We start from the raw sequence: 13,643 nt of genomic DNA, 5'->3' as shown, positions 1-13,643 counted from the left end.
AGGATGTGTCCATTAAATGAAGGCCTTTTAGTTGTGCTGTTCTTACTGGGGAATGAGTGGAGAGGGAGAAGTAGGAAAGAAAGTGGCCATTTGGGAGCTCCTAGGAGTTTTAGAAAGAGGAAATTGTAAGTAACCATTAAAAGTAACTTTGTAGAATATTATTGATAAGGAAATTTGGGGGATGTTTTACGAAATGCAAAAAGCAGGATACAAAATAATATGTACAATATGAGCCTATTTTTGTTTTAAACATATACAGAGAAAAAGTATAGTAAAAAAAGAGTTCTATATACCAATATGTCATCAGTGATTATCTCTGAATAATGGGTTTCCAGAATAAATAATTTCTATGTATCCTTGCTTTTTTTTTTTTTCCGCTGAAGACCTATTGCTTCTGTGAGAAAAAGAAAAATAATTAAAAAAAAACCCCTATGTTAGTGGACATCAGAAGCACAATTTCAAATGAGCTGGGAAAGAAGGAAGGGTAGTCGGGACATTTTTTGAGCAAAAACCATCATGACAACTAAGTTGGTTTTTAGGTGGCTTTGGTAGAGCTTCCCCCCTCCCTTTTTTTAAACTGATATTTGAATAAAAACGTGCACAGCCCTGACCAAAGGGTAGAGGAGAGACTTGATTGCAGGGAGTAAAGATACTGAGTTAGGCCATTGTTTCACTTCGCTGCCAAGGTAATTGAGTAACATAACACTGTGTACTTGTCGCTTACCTAATCTGCATGGGGTCTCTTGTACTGAGTCCGTGCACTTGAACTGACTTCACAGCACTGTGTACCAGGGAGCACTCTTAAGGGAAAGTGCAGTTTGGGCAGGTAGAAGATCAGTTTCATCTCCCTCGGTGATGCTGGTGCCCTTGTGAGGGTGGCCCAGCCAGAGAAGGTGATGTTAGGCTCCCACCTGAGGAACACCTCAGGGAAGGAGCTGTCCTGTTTGATCACTCTGGAAGGTAATGTGATTTAGCGTGGCCTGTGCATCAGGGTGCTGCTTCACCTCTGAGATAGGGAAGAGGGTGGGCCGGTGGATGGATAGACGTGGTTTGAGTAAATAGTTGAAGTGAGATACCATGAAAATTATGGGACACTCCAGGTCTTAAAATATAGAAGAAAAATGCTAACTTTACATGGGACAAATCATGTTTTCCTTTTCCTTTTCTTAAAAACAAACTTTTATTTTTCTTTTAAACTTTGACATGTTAGCTTCCTTTCTTCCTTTCTCTGTTCTTAAAAATAGGATTTTCTTTTTCTTTTAAACTTTGGCACCTTGGCATCCTTTCTGCACCTTAAAATTCTGGAAGTTTTCATTTTCAGTTTTCAGTTTAATTATACAGAGAGCTAAGTGTATATTTTATGTTGGTCCAGAAGTGGGTTTGCATTTTTAGAGTTGAATTCTCTCTAAAAATATAAGGATGTGTTATGGGGGAAAGTATGAAAGTATACTTTTGTATGAATTCTGAATAATAATTTTTACTCATTTGAAATGCTGATGAACTCATAACTTACTTTCTAAATTTAGGTAGTTCAGATTCACAAGTGCCAGAGAAAACTGGTAAGGAAATGTATTTATGTTTTATTCTTATGTACACTATGTTTTACACGGAAGTGTTGAGTCAGTTTATAAAAAACAACAGCTATAAGAAATGTTGGTTTTAAAAAAAAAATTACAAAACTAGTACCAGAGAAAATAAAACTATAAATTGATCATAGGCTTGAATTTCTGATATACCTGTAAGTTTCCTCACTGCTGAAGTAAAAAAAAAAAAAAGGTGGCTCAATATTTATTAAAGAAATGTAAAAATACTAGTTTTCAGTAGCAAGGCTATCTGCAGCTATTATTTCTGAATAAAGTTTCATATGACTTTATACATGAATGATTGATGAGAAGGGGATGTTCTCAGCAGTAGTTCTCAGTAAATTAATGAGCATCAATTGCTTATCAATTAAAGGAGAGTCATTAAGTGGTAGTTTTTAATAAGATACATGTAAAAACTGTTTAAGATAGAGTAAGAGAAATATACTTTGTTTTATTATTGAAAAGCAGTTTCTCAACTTCAAAACGGGGTTCTCTGATTGAACTCCTTGACTATCCAACTATTCCTCAAGTTTTTTCAAACAGTAGCACTAACTGATATTTCTGGTAATAGTTGGCTTCCTGTGTTATAAAAAGAATTTGTGTATTGCTGTGAATTTAATCAGAATATCTAGTTAAATGATTGAATTTTTTCCCCCATTTTTTAGTTGGTTGGTTTGATAGGGACTAGATATAATTTAACTGATGGCACTTGGTAGGATAAATTGTACTTTGTTTATGCAATACACTTAGTTCTTTGGACACACATATTTATTCTGTCAACATTTTCTCAATAAATAGAAACGGCTTAACTGCGAATTGTGTTTTAGTTGATTCATTAGCTTGTTTTGGCGTATCCTTCTAAATCATTCTTCCAAAAATTAATTAATTAATTAGTGGAATTGAGGGTTGTGATTCTGAAAACAAAGTCAGTTGCTGTGAATCTGGTTTTCTTTGAAAAATTATTTGAGATGTGTTGAGGATTTATTATACAGAAGATTTATTATACCCACTGATTTTTTCTCTGGGCTTAAATTCTTTACAAATGTTTGGTTGTCTTTTAGGCATATAGAAAGAATTGATAAATTTTATGACATTACTCTTTTCTGTCAGTGGGCAATCTTGGAAATGAGTGATTGTTTTATGCAGTCAGCTAGTTTTTGGATATCAGTAGCTGAATTATGTCCATTAAGTAGACTTCTCAAGCTTTTGTGTTTGTTAGGGAATTATCAGGACCACCAGTTTTACAGCAATTCAGTGTTACTAAAATGGCAGTTAATTGTCCTTTTACTTCTCCCAGTTTTTCCTAACTTGCCAAGAAAGATTGATATCACTACCTCCTACCTAAATAAAACTTATGTGAGTGCTTAGATTCGATTTAAGTCAAAGAAGTCAAGATTTTTAAAAGAAGCTAATTATGTATTTTAGCCAAAAAAGAAAAAAAAAAGGCAGGGCGATACTTTCATTGTACTTTGGAGGTGAGCCTTTTAACCAGGGAGGACAGTATTTGTGAGGTAGTCTGTCTTATATTCCACTTTGTAAGTACTTTTTAAAAAAAGATTTTATTTATTTATTAGAGAGTGAAAGAGTGCATGTGCATCGGTGCAGGGGGAAGGGCAGAGGGAGAGGGAGAGAGAATCCCAATCCTACTTGGCTCCCAGTACAGAGCTGAACATGGGGCTTGATCCCAGGACCCTGAGATCATGACCTGAGCCGAAAGCAAGAGTCGGATGCTTAACTGACTGAGCCACCCAGACGCCCCTCAGTTTCTAAGCACTTTTAAAGGAGCTGAAGAATGATAAAAATTTATAAGATATGTAAATTACTATAACTAAGCTGTTGTTTGGACCAATTTGAGACTTATACTTTATAAAGTCTGTGGGACAGTTATTGAGTGGGCTCACTTTCATTCCTTAGAATTGTTACCGTGGGTAGTTCCTATTCCTTGTTTAGATACAGGACATGAGCAGAAGACATTCATACACTTTTTCTAGTTATACATTCTTAACTGGATACCATGAATTATATACCTCTGCCAAGCAGCGATAGTGCATTCGGAATTCTTGAGATTTCTTTTACATCACCATTTTAGATTTCTCTTGAGGGCCAAGTGATACATTAAAATATCACAGGAAATGCAACATGTCATTTCTTTCATGTGGGAATTGGCACTGGACAACCAAATGGATACCTTTCATTTTAAAAAAAAATTCTCTTTTTTAAACTGTAAGTGATAGGAAGATTGCTAACTGTATTTTTGGCATTTAATTTTGACTGTTCTTTCCTCTCTGTACCCTTAGTTTTACATTAATTTGGGTAGATTTCTTTGAGGTTGGATACTTTTATCATTGCCTTTAGTTTTACATTAATTTGGGTAGATTTCTTTGAGGTTGGATATTTTTATCATTGAATGAGGTGAAAGTTCCTAGGTGTTAGGAACAATTGGGTAGAGAGTATAGAAGTGGAAAAGGTGAATAAAAGAAATTGGATTGAATAAAGGAAATTTAGAATAATTTACCTGGTTTAGGTAATCTAGTAGAAGGCACTGAGTCAGTGTGAAACATTAGGAACCCCAAATAAGCGATGTAGGGAGCCCAGTGGATGAGAATGATGAAATCAAAGGGCTAAAAATGAGAAATGATTTTAGTAATAGCTGTAGGGCTAGCTTGAGTGGAGAAGAGAGTTTTTGAGTATGACTCAGTAGTCAAGCAGTCAAGGTCTCTGATCTCCATAAATGGGACTAGGGTGTCCTCCTGGGTTCTGATGAGCACCGAAGGGAGGCGGGTTTGGCATGAGGTCATGGCAGAATGGCAGAGAGTGGTGTTGGGGTGAACATGAGAAAACCAGAAGGGTGTGTTTAGGAGCTGTTTGGGGTATGTGCTGATTTGATGGTAAATTCTTCAGGAAAAGATAATTGTGGATAAGAAATGGAGAAGCTGAGGTTCAGGTAATGAAACTGATACCTAAAAGGCTTTTAAACATCATTTTCGCTTAAATGGAAGGAGTTAATCATTGAGAGAAATTGGTGAAGATTTAAGTTTACACAGGTTTAGAGCTTAAAATGAAAATAGTTAAAGAAAACTGAACAGCCATAAAGTCGGCCTGCTGTTTGGGTGCTGCAAAAAGCAAATTAAATAGACATAATCCTTCTTTATGAACCAATTATATGATTAAACAGTTAAGTACTTAACTGAGTATTATTCAAAAGAATGAACCAATATTTTTTATGAAACGAGGAAATAATTTGCATATCAGCTGACTCTGGGTTTGTTTGCCATAACCTTTCTGAAAGCTAATTTAACTGACCACGTAATACATCCTGTTTGGTTACTACCTACTTTTGAATAACAGAAACACAGAAGAGATATACTCAAAGAGGAAATGAAAGGAGCAGAGTGTACACAATTTATACAAATATATACAATTTATGCAAATATATTTATACAAATATAAAATAACCAGCTGATGGACAGGTTTTGAGATTTTTGACTAAATGTGATAATACTGGTAACAGAGTAACTCAAAACATTTTTGTTATGGGACTATAACAAAGTATTAAGCTCTCATTTAATGCCTTTCTTAGTAATTAGGCATGATAGGCCTGCTAACTCATAGCTCTGCCGGATTTTTCAAGTGTATTATTTAACCTTTGCAATGAAATGGCATGCTTCCTCCAGCACAGGAGGGGATTTTCTCCGAGATGATGGTTTAGTAAATCAACACACATACAATACACTGCTTTTTTCTAACTTTTAAAAACAAACAATTTGAACATTAATGTTTTTCATTTTTGTAACTGAAGTTGAATTCATAAGGGGTGTAAGGTATTAGTTTATATTCCTTTAAGTCAATCGGTCCCTGATATGACTCTGTAGACCAGGGCTCTCATATGATAAAACTGTCATAGGGAACATGGAGTGAGTTCTTCATAAATCTAAATGTGTTCAGTGGGAAGGCTGTCTTTTAGTCTGAGATTTTGCCCCTTCTACATTCTTTTTTTTTAATTTTATTTTTTTAAGTTTTAATTCATTCATTTTAAGTAATCTCTTCCTCCAATGTGGGGCTCGAACTCACGACCCTGAGATCAAGTGTCGCATGCTGTTCCTCCCTAGTCATCCAGGCGCCCCTCCTCTTCTACATTCTTGGTGTTAAAATGTACACTTATTTTTTAGAAAAAGATCATTTTAAAAAATTTTAGATTTTGTGTGTATATATATATATATATATATTTTTTTTTTTTCCAGTTTTATTGAGGTATAATTGACATACATCACTGTGTGAGTTTCAGGTTTACAGCATAAAGGTTTGACTTATGTATATTGTGAAATAATTACAACAATAAGTTTAGTTAACATCCATCATGCCATATAGATAGAATAAAAAACAAACAAACCTTTTTTCTCCTTGTGGGGAGAACTGCAACTTTTATATATCCTACAGCAGTGGTAACAATAGTCATCATGTTGCACATTACATCCCTAATACTTGTGTATCTTATAACAGGAAGTTTGTACTCTTTGAGGTCTTTCCTCAAATTCCCCCATCTGTTCCACCCCCCCCCCCGCCCCCATCTCTGGTAACCGCAAGTCTGATCTTTTTTCTTTGAGTTTGGGGTTTTTTTCTTTCTTGTGTTTTCTCTTTCCTTTTTTTTTTTTTTTTTTTTTTTAAGATTGTACATATAAATTAGATCATATGGTATGCCCATTTCTCTTTTTGACTTACTTCATTTCACTTCATAATGCCCTCAGGGTCCATCCATGTTGTCGCAAATGGCAGGATTTCCTTGTTTTTTTTTTTTTTTTTTTTTAATGGCTGAATAATATTCCATTATGTGTTTATGTATATATATACACCACAACTTCTTTGTCCACTTACCTGTCAGTGGACACTTAGGTTGTTTCCTTGTTTTGGTTATTGTAAATAATGGTGCTCTGAACACAGGAGTGCAGATATCTTTTCAAGTCAGTGTCTTTGTTTCCTTTGGATATGTTCCCAGAAGTGAAATTGCTAGGTCATATGGTAGTTCTATTTTTAATTTTTTGAGGATCCTCCATATTGCTTTCCATAATGGCTGTACCAATTTAGAATCCCGCGAGCAGTGTGTAAAGTTCCCTTTTCTTCACATTAATCCTCTCATAGTCCCTTCAACTAAGGTGGCAACAGGTGGAGATAATTCTCTTACAGGAGGGCAGCAATAATGGGAGGAAAATAAAATCTACAATATCATGCATACTGAAACACTCATGTAGTGTATATAAATAAAGGACAATAATAAACAGGTGTCCACTATCAAGCTGAAAAAATATAACCAATACCTCTGAAGCCCCCTATCTGCTTTTATACCACTTAGCCAAATATAACCATTCTCTTGAAATTTGTGTTTATCATACCTTTCATATATTCCAGTGTGTGAATCATCCCACAATTTAGGTTTTCTCTTGAGTTAATTCCAGTTTTTTGCTAGTATGAAAATGCTGCTGAGGACATGCCTTTATGTGTCTTCTGGTGTACAGTGCAGGAGTCTCTTCAGGGTATGAACTTAGGGTGGAATTGCTGGAATGTGGGGCAGATACATCTTTAATTTTAGTAGATAATGCCCATTGGTTTCCAAGGCGCTATAACGTTTACTGTTGCACTAGTAGTGTTTTATGTATTACCAGTGTTCATGTCCTTGTTCATATTTGAAAGTCTGACAACATCTCATTTTTAGTGTGTTGAATATAAATCAGATTCTTTTTTGAATGTACAGAGAGGTGCTCCTCCAACTTTCATGTGCGCACAAATCACTTGGAGATGCTATTAAAAGTGCAGGTTTTGATTCATAGATTGGAGTAGCAATGGGAGCTGAGATCCTGCATTTCTAACAAGCTCCCAGGTGATGCCAGTGCTGTTGGACCATAAACTGTAGTTTGAGTAACAAGAGTCTAAGGCACTAAAGTAAAGTTGCCCCCGTGTTGGCTGTCCGTAGCACCTAAAGAGTCTTTGGAACAGAACTGCTAAATAATAGTATTTGATACAGCCACTCAATCTAGGGTTTTTGAATCAGGCCATATATTTTACTGACACTAGATGAGTAGTATAGATAAATAATTTTTTTTCATTTAGGAATTTTGGAAAACAAAAAGTCCCAAGACACAGTTTTAACCAATTCTACTTGCACTCTACTGCTGCAGGCTTGTTTTTTTTTGTTTTTTGTTTTTTGTTTTTTAATTTGCAACTTCTGTTTTGTGCAAATATTGGCCATTAGCGAGCAGAGTAGCAGATTCTTTGTTCTTAGAGATTTGTTTCTTTGTAACCGACACACGGAATTCGGATTTTAAACCAAGTCCACTCTATTAAAGTTCTAAAGACACTGTTTCTTCTGTTAGGTTGGTACTAGATTAATATAACATACTAAGTAGCTGAGGAGTGACCCATAAATATCTCCATTAGCATTCTTTAACTTAAGTACCTTAAATCTAGGGGAAACTTTGCCAAATTCTGTTTAGTTATTTTTAAAATTATTACTGGTTTTTACTCATGCATGGGTAAATAATATAGAGCAACCAATTGTTGGTTGCTCATGTACATTACTCATTTTAAATCCATCACAAAGTATTTTGATTGTAATCCATTACTCAGTGAGTTCCTAGGTGGTTTCTTTAAAAGAAGAAAGTTTAAGGAGTCTTTAAGGGAGCTAATGGAACTTGTCAGTAAGCAAGCATTAGGCTAACTGATCATCACACACTAACTGGATGAAATGAAGGATAGAATAAAAATAAACACATATTTCTCAGCGCAAAATGGTGATATGTGGTCTATGGCATGCACATGTTAACAAGGTAATAATCCCTACTAATTCCAAATTGCATTATTAAAAAACTGTTAGGACAGAAACACCACTCAGACTAGCTTATACAGTGAAGAGTTATTGGCCCATATAATTGGGAACAACAGGGCTGGAATGAGCTTTACATAAATGAAATAGAGGTTCTAATTATTATGAGACCCTCTCATCTCCTGGCTTTGATTCTTTTTCTGTGGATCCTCTTCTAATGTAGATGGGCTTCCCTTCAAGTGGTAGTGATGTTGTTGGTGGTGATAGAGGGGACTTTTTGAGGTGGAAGATAAAGTGGCAGCTTCAGGATGATGTCACATCAAAGAGAAGTGAGAAAACTCTTCCAGAGGCCTTCCACTCTAAAGTAGCCCTGTAACTTATTCATTCTTCATTAAATCAGCTGTTTCCTTTATAGCCTTTATCACAAATTATCTCATTTGTTTGCTCACCTGGTTGTTTATCAACCAGGTTGTTTATCCTCCCCACTACAAGTTAAAATCCATTAGAAGCAGGAATGGTGCCTATTTTGTTAATTTGGTGTACCCCCAGCATCTAGTAGGCGCTCGGGCAATAGTAAGAAAACAAATATATAAAAAGGGGAGAACTCAGGTCCTGCTTGAGCCACTTGTCATTATGGGTCTGGAGGGTACGATACCGTTGATTGATAGACCTATCAGAATTGCATGGAATGGAGAAAGAACGGTTTCATCTGGAAATGGAAATTTGTATAAATTTTAAAAGAGAGTGCCTTCCAGAGAAAGGCAGTCCCATGAATGGAGCCTTGGGCTGGATTTCAGCCCTACCTAATGGTCTGTGTGCACAGAGGCCCTGGTTGAGTATCCATCTTCCATCTTACCTTCTGAATTGCTTATGCTGAAGTGAGGATATTAGGAGCAAAAGTATGAGCTGGATGTGTCTTTGCATTTGGATCCTGCTTGGCCAACTCTGTGTTGGCTATGGGCTTAGCCATGTCCTGTAAATATTCTAACAGAGATGACTTGTCTTGGGAAATTCCTCTTTTTTTCCCCCCTTCCCTCCCCTTCATTTTTCTGTCTAGTGTTAGTTGGTCATATTTCCCCAGTTCTCTGCATTCCCATTTTAATCAACTGGATAATTCTGCTTCAAAAGAAGAAGAAACTGCCTGTATCCATCACAGGCCCTTCAGTAGTATAGACTTGTCTTAAAGCTCAATCCCTTTGAGGTTTGTTTTATATTTTATTTAATTGAAGATCTCCTTGAGGCAGTGAAATGCTCACTCCTTAAAAAGACACAAATGGGTTGAAGAAACAGAAACCCTCTCAATCTACTCACATAAGGCTGCTGGGAATCTCGTAAGTTCCAGAAGTACAGCGGAGCCTCTCAATACCTGGAAGGTTCTCAGGCAGCTATTCTGGCTGTCTCTCTCTTTCTGGGACTACTTGGTTTCTCCTTGGCTTTACTCTGGACACTGGTTCCATTCATCTTATTTTCTTTAAACGCTGCCTTTCTCTGGTATACTGATCAACCTGCAGGTGGCAAAAAAATGGCAACTAGTACTTAATCTACTCATTGGATTCTCAGGGCAAGTCCATAAGAAGTCTGCACCATAATCCCTTGGGGAGTTTAAAAAGAAAGATGTACAGGCCTCAAACATAGATATTCCAAGTCAGTAGGTCTGGGGTCCTAGAATCTATTTTAAAATGTTTCCCAGTAGGAATTCCAAGACTCCTCCACAATCACAAGAAGAAGGGAAGGAAAGTGAGTGAATGATGAGGTAGATGAGACAGGCCCTAGCACCTGCTACATACCTCTGTTTGCCATTCCTTTCTATTGATCTTCCTATCCAAGGAGTGGAGATGGACATTCTAAGGAATTGGCAGCAAACATTGAAGGATATAATAATTTTTATTAAAAGCAGCAGTACTGACAGCAATAATTCTTAGTCTCACTTGGTGGGTGAGCAGTGCAGTTGGGCAGTGGGGTCATCTGCCCATTATCAAATAAGTGCCAATTTCTTGATCTCGGATGCCCTTGGATGTACAAGGCAGGCCTGGGTGTTCCTGACCTGAGACCTTTAGACCCATTGCAGTAGATTGCTTTGAAAACCTCTGTAGCTTAGCTTCCGAGACCAGACGAGATGCGCTGCCATCAGGCTGCTAGGGCCATAGGCCTTTGAAAACCTCTGTAGCTATGGTAGCAGCTGTCCAAATAGTCAGGCAGCCTCAGTGTCCATCACTGTCGAACTAGCTACAGTGTGTGTCTGTGTCTCTTAGTTCAGTCTTTAGAGAGAATTTGGTCACTGGCCAGCCACTCAGGGGCCTACTCTGGGGTTGGGGGTCAGAGCAGCCTTTGAGAAGAGCATAAGTAGTAAGTGCATTATAAGCTTTCTTTTGGTTGGCTTGCAAAGTAGAGCATTTAGTGAGTATCTGTAATCCCTTTTCATTTTGGTTATTTGGTAGATAATAGAGATTGTTTTCCTAAGTCAATTATAATGAATTGTATGAATATGACTCCAACCTATTTTTATATGTGAAATAAATGCCCTGACCAGTATTCAGAATATTTACCAAGTATTTTTATGGCAAGCATTATCATTGTCTCCTCATATTTTAATAAAAATAATACTTTGATAAAATATATATTACATTAAGTTGTAAATAAAGTAACCATTTAATATTTAAAATATAATGCCATATACTTTACCTCTTATTATGTACTGACATGTGTGAAGAGTTGTAACAATTTGATTCTGAGACCTCCCTATAGTAATAGAAGCCATCACTTTAAATATTTATTTATTTGAGGTGGGGGGGGCAGAGGGAGAGAATCTTCAAGCAGACTCCCTGCTGCGTGCAGAGCCCACACCAGGGCTTGATCTCCCAGCCCATGAAATCATGACCTGAGCCTAAACCAAGAAGTCAGTCACTTAACCGGCTGAGCCACCCAGGCCCCCCAGAAGCCATCACTTTATTTAATGAATTTGTCTACTGTAGAACTTCAGGGACTTGATGGCTTTACATAGGTATCAATTAAGTAAAGTATGCAAAGATAAGAAACACTTTTCACAAAGATTGAGCACAATAGCTCTGTAGTAGATTTCTGTTTACAGAGTAGCTGTGTGGCTCAAAACAGTTATGTGTTTAAGCCCACAAAGTATAGTGTCATTACCTTTGGGTTGGTTTAAGAACATGTGTGTTTTATTGAGAATCTTAAGTATCAAGATTGTTAATCTGATTTTTAAAAATTATTCTATTTTCTTCTTTTCAGATCCAATCCCTCTGTGGAACTTCTAAACACCTTTTATTAGAAACATTATTTCCTACAAAATGAAGTCAACATCTTAATTTAAACCAGCATTTGTGTGGTTCTGATTTACCTACAATGGTCCATGAATCTTGAGATCTAAGGAGTACAGGGTCTTTTGCGATGACAATATGACTAATAGCAAGGGAAGATCTATTACTAATAACACAAGTAGTGGTCCAAGTAGTGGAGGAGGTTTAGTAGACTGGACTTTAAGCTTAAATACAATTCAATCTGATAAGTTTTTAAACTTGTTGTTGAGTATGGTTCCAGTAATTTATCAGAAAAACCAGGAAGAAAGGCACAAGAAAGCAAACGGTATTTGGCAAGATGGATTATCAACAGCAGCACAGACTTTTAGCAGCCGATCTGAGCAGCACATGGAGTTTCACAATTTCTCAGAGCAGTCTTTTCATGGCAATAATGGGCACGCACCAGCAAGCTGTAGCCCCAAGTATGATGACTATGCCAACTACAATTACTGTGATGGAAAGGGCACTGCAGAAGCTGCCGCCATGTTACAGAATGAAGATGCATCTAGTGATGGGGATGAAGACGCCATTGTGGAAGCAAACCAGAAATCACCAAAGGAATCCAGTGGTGTCATGGCATTGCAAATACTGGTGCCATTTTTGCTAGCTGGTTTTGGAACAGTTTCAGCCGGCATGGTTTTGGATATAGTCCAGGTGGGTTTGTCTCTTTATCTTCACTGTCTTTGTTGTTGAAAGTGCTTTGTGTAGGTTACTAATCTCAAACATTTACTTTAGATTTAATTTATCCCTTAGTGAAATGAAGGGATGCTGACTCAAGCAGAGAATCTGCTGTTTCTAGGTGTTTTTTGTTCATTTGTTTTCCTTTAGAGGTTCTAAGAGAATAGTCTCATTCTGTCAAGTGACTCTTCATAAAGGATTACAATGGTGAAATAACCCCAAAATGGGTACAGTGCAAAACCCAATAAATGTTATATTTAAATACTTCTTCATTTTGTAAAATAAAAACATATACTTGTTAAAATGAATTCAAACAATGCAGAGTATTAAATAAGAAGATAAAAAATCTTCCCTCTTCCTCCTCTTCAAACCAAACTCTCTTCCCCTGCAGAGATTATCATCATTAAGGGTTTGTGTTTACATGCAGACATTTTTCTATGCTTTCATATATGCCTATGTGCAGAGTTTCTTTTTCAGAAAAAAATGAAGTGCTATATATATTTTTCTACAACTTATTTTCATTGCTTAATAATATATCTTAGACATTTTTCCAAACTAATAACAAAGAAGTTCTGCGTTTTAAAATGAGAGCTTCATATTCCATTGTATGTACATACTAAAATTTACTTATTCACTCTCCCATGCTAATGCTATAATGAATACCCTTATAAATATATCATTATATACTTACACTAATATTTTCATAGGATAGATTTTAAAAATGGGATTGCTGGGGATTAGGGTAAGTGTATGTGTTTAAAATTTTATAGAGACCATCAGATTGACTTTCAGAAAGATTACACCAAATATTTATACTCTTACCATCAATGTAGATATACTTTTATTTTTCCATGTCCTTATGAGGGTTGAATATTCTTGATCATTTTCATTTTTGGTAATTGATAGGGAAATATTTTCATATTTTAATTAACATTCTTTAATTATTATTAATGTTCAGCATGTTTTTATATGCCTATTGGCCATTCTTAGTTCTTCTATGAATATTTCTTATATGAATTACTTTTTTGTATCTATTACCCATTTTAAAAATATGTATGTGCTACTTATTGATTTGTAGGAATTCTTAATGTAGTATGGTTATAGAATTACCTATTATATAATTATCTTTCTAAAGTAGTAAGTGTTAAAATGTGGCATTCTGTTATTATGAGTTTTCATTCATCAATCAGAGAAAGATTGGCTTTGGGAAAGTGTTAAATAGAATAACATTTGTTGCCCTTGTCTTTCATTGCT

General features: G+C 36.1%; 1 protein-coding gene across 6 annotated transcripts in view; it reads left to right on the top strand.

Moving 5' to 3' along the window:
- Window positions 1–13,643, top strand: part of SLC41A2 (solute carrier family 41 member 2) — a 125,356-nt gene that overhangs the window by 15,686 nt on the left and 96,027 nt on the right. For 5 of the 6 annotated variants that reach the window (XM_036103343.2, XM_036103314.2, XM_036103285.2 and 2 more), the window contains exon 2: window positions 11,644–12,365. In XM_036103343.2, the coding sequence (XP_035959236.1) occupies window positions 11,811–12,365 (555 nt within the window). In that variant the 5' untranslated portion in view covers window positions 11,644–11,810. Of the gene's footprint in view, window positions 1–784; window positions 961–11,643; window positions 12,366–13,643 lie in introns of those variants that run through there. The other variant, XM_036103304.2, reaches the window with a different exon arrangement.

Source organism: Halichoerus grypus, chromosome 6 (assembly GCF_964656455.1).
Source record: "Halichoerus grypus chromosome 6, mHalGry1.hap1.1, whole genome shotgun sequence".
In the NCBI taxonomy this organism is placed as follows: Eukaryota; Metazoa; Chordata; class Mammalia; order Carnivora; family Phocidae; genus Halichoerus; species Halichoerus grypus.
The sequence above is the reverse complement of the archived record's forward strand: the minus strand, read 5'-3'. Positions and strand labels throughout refer to the sequence as shown.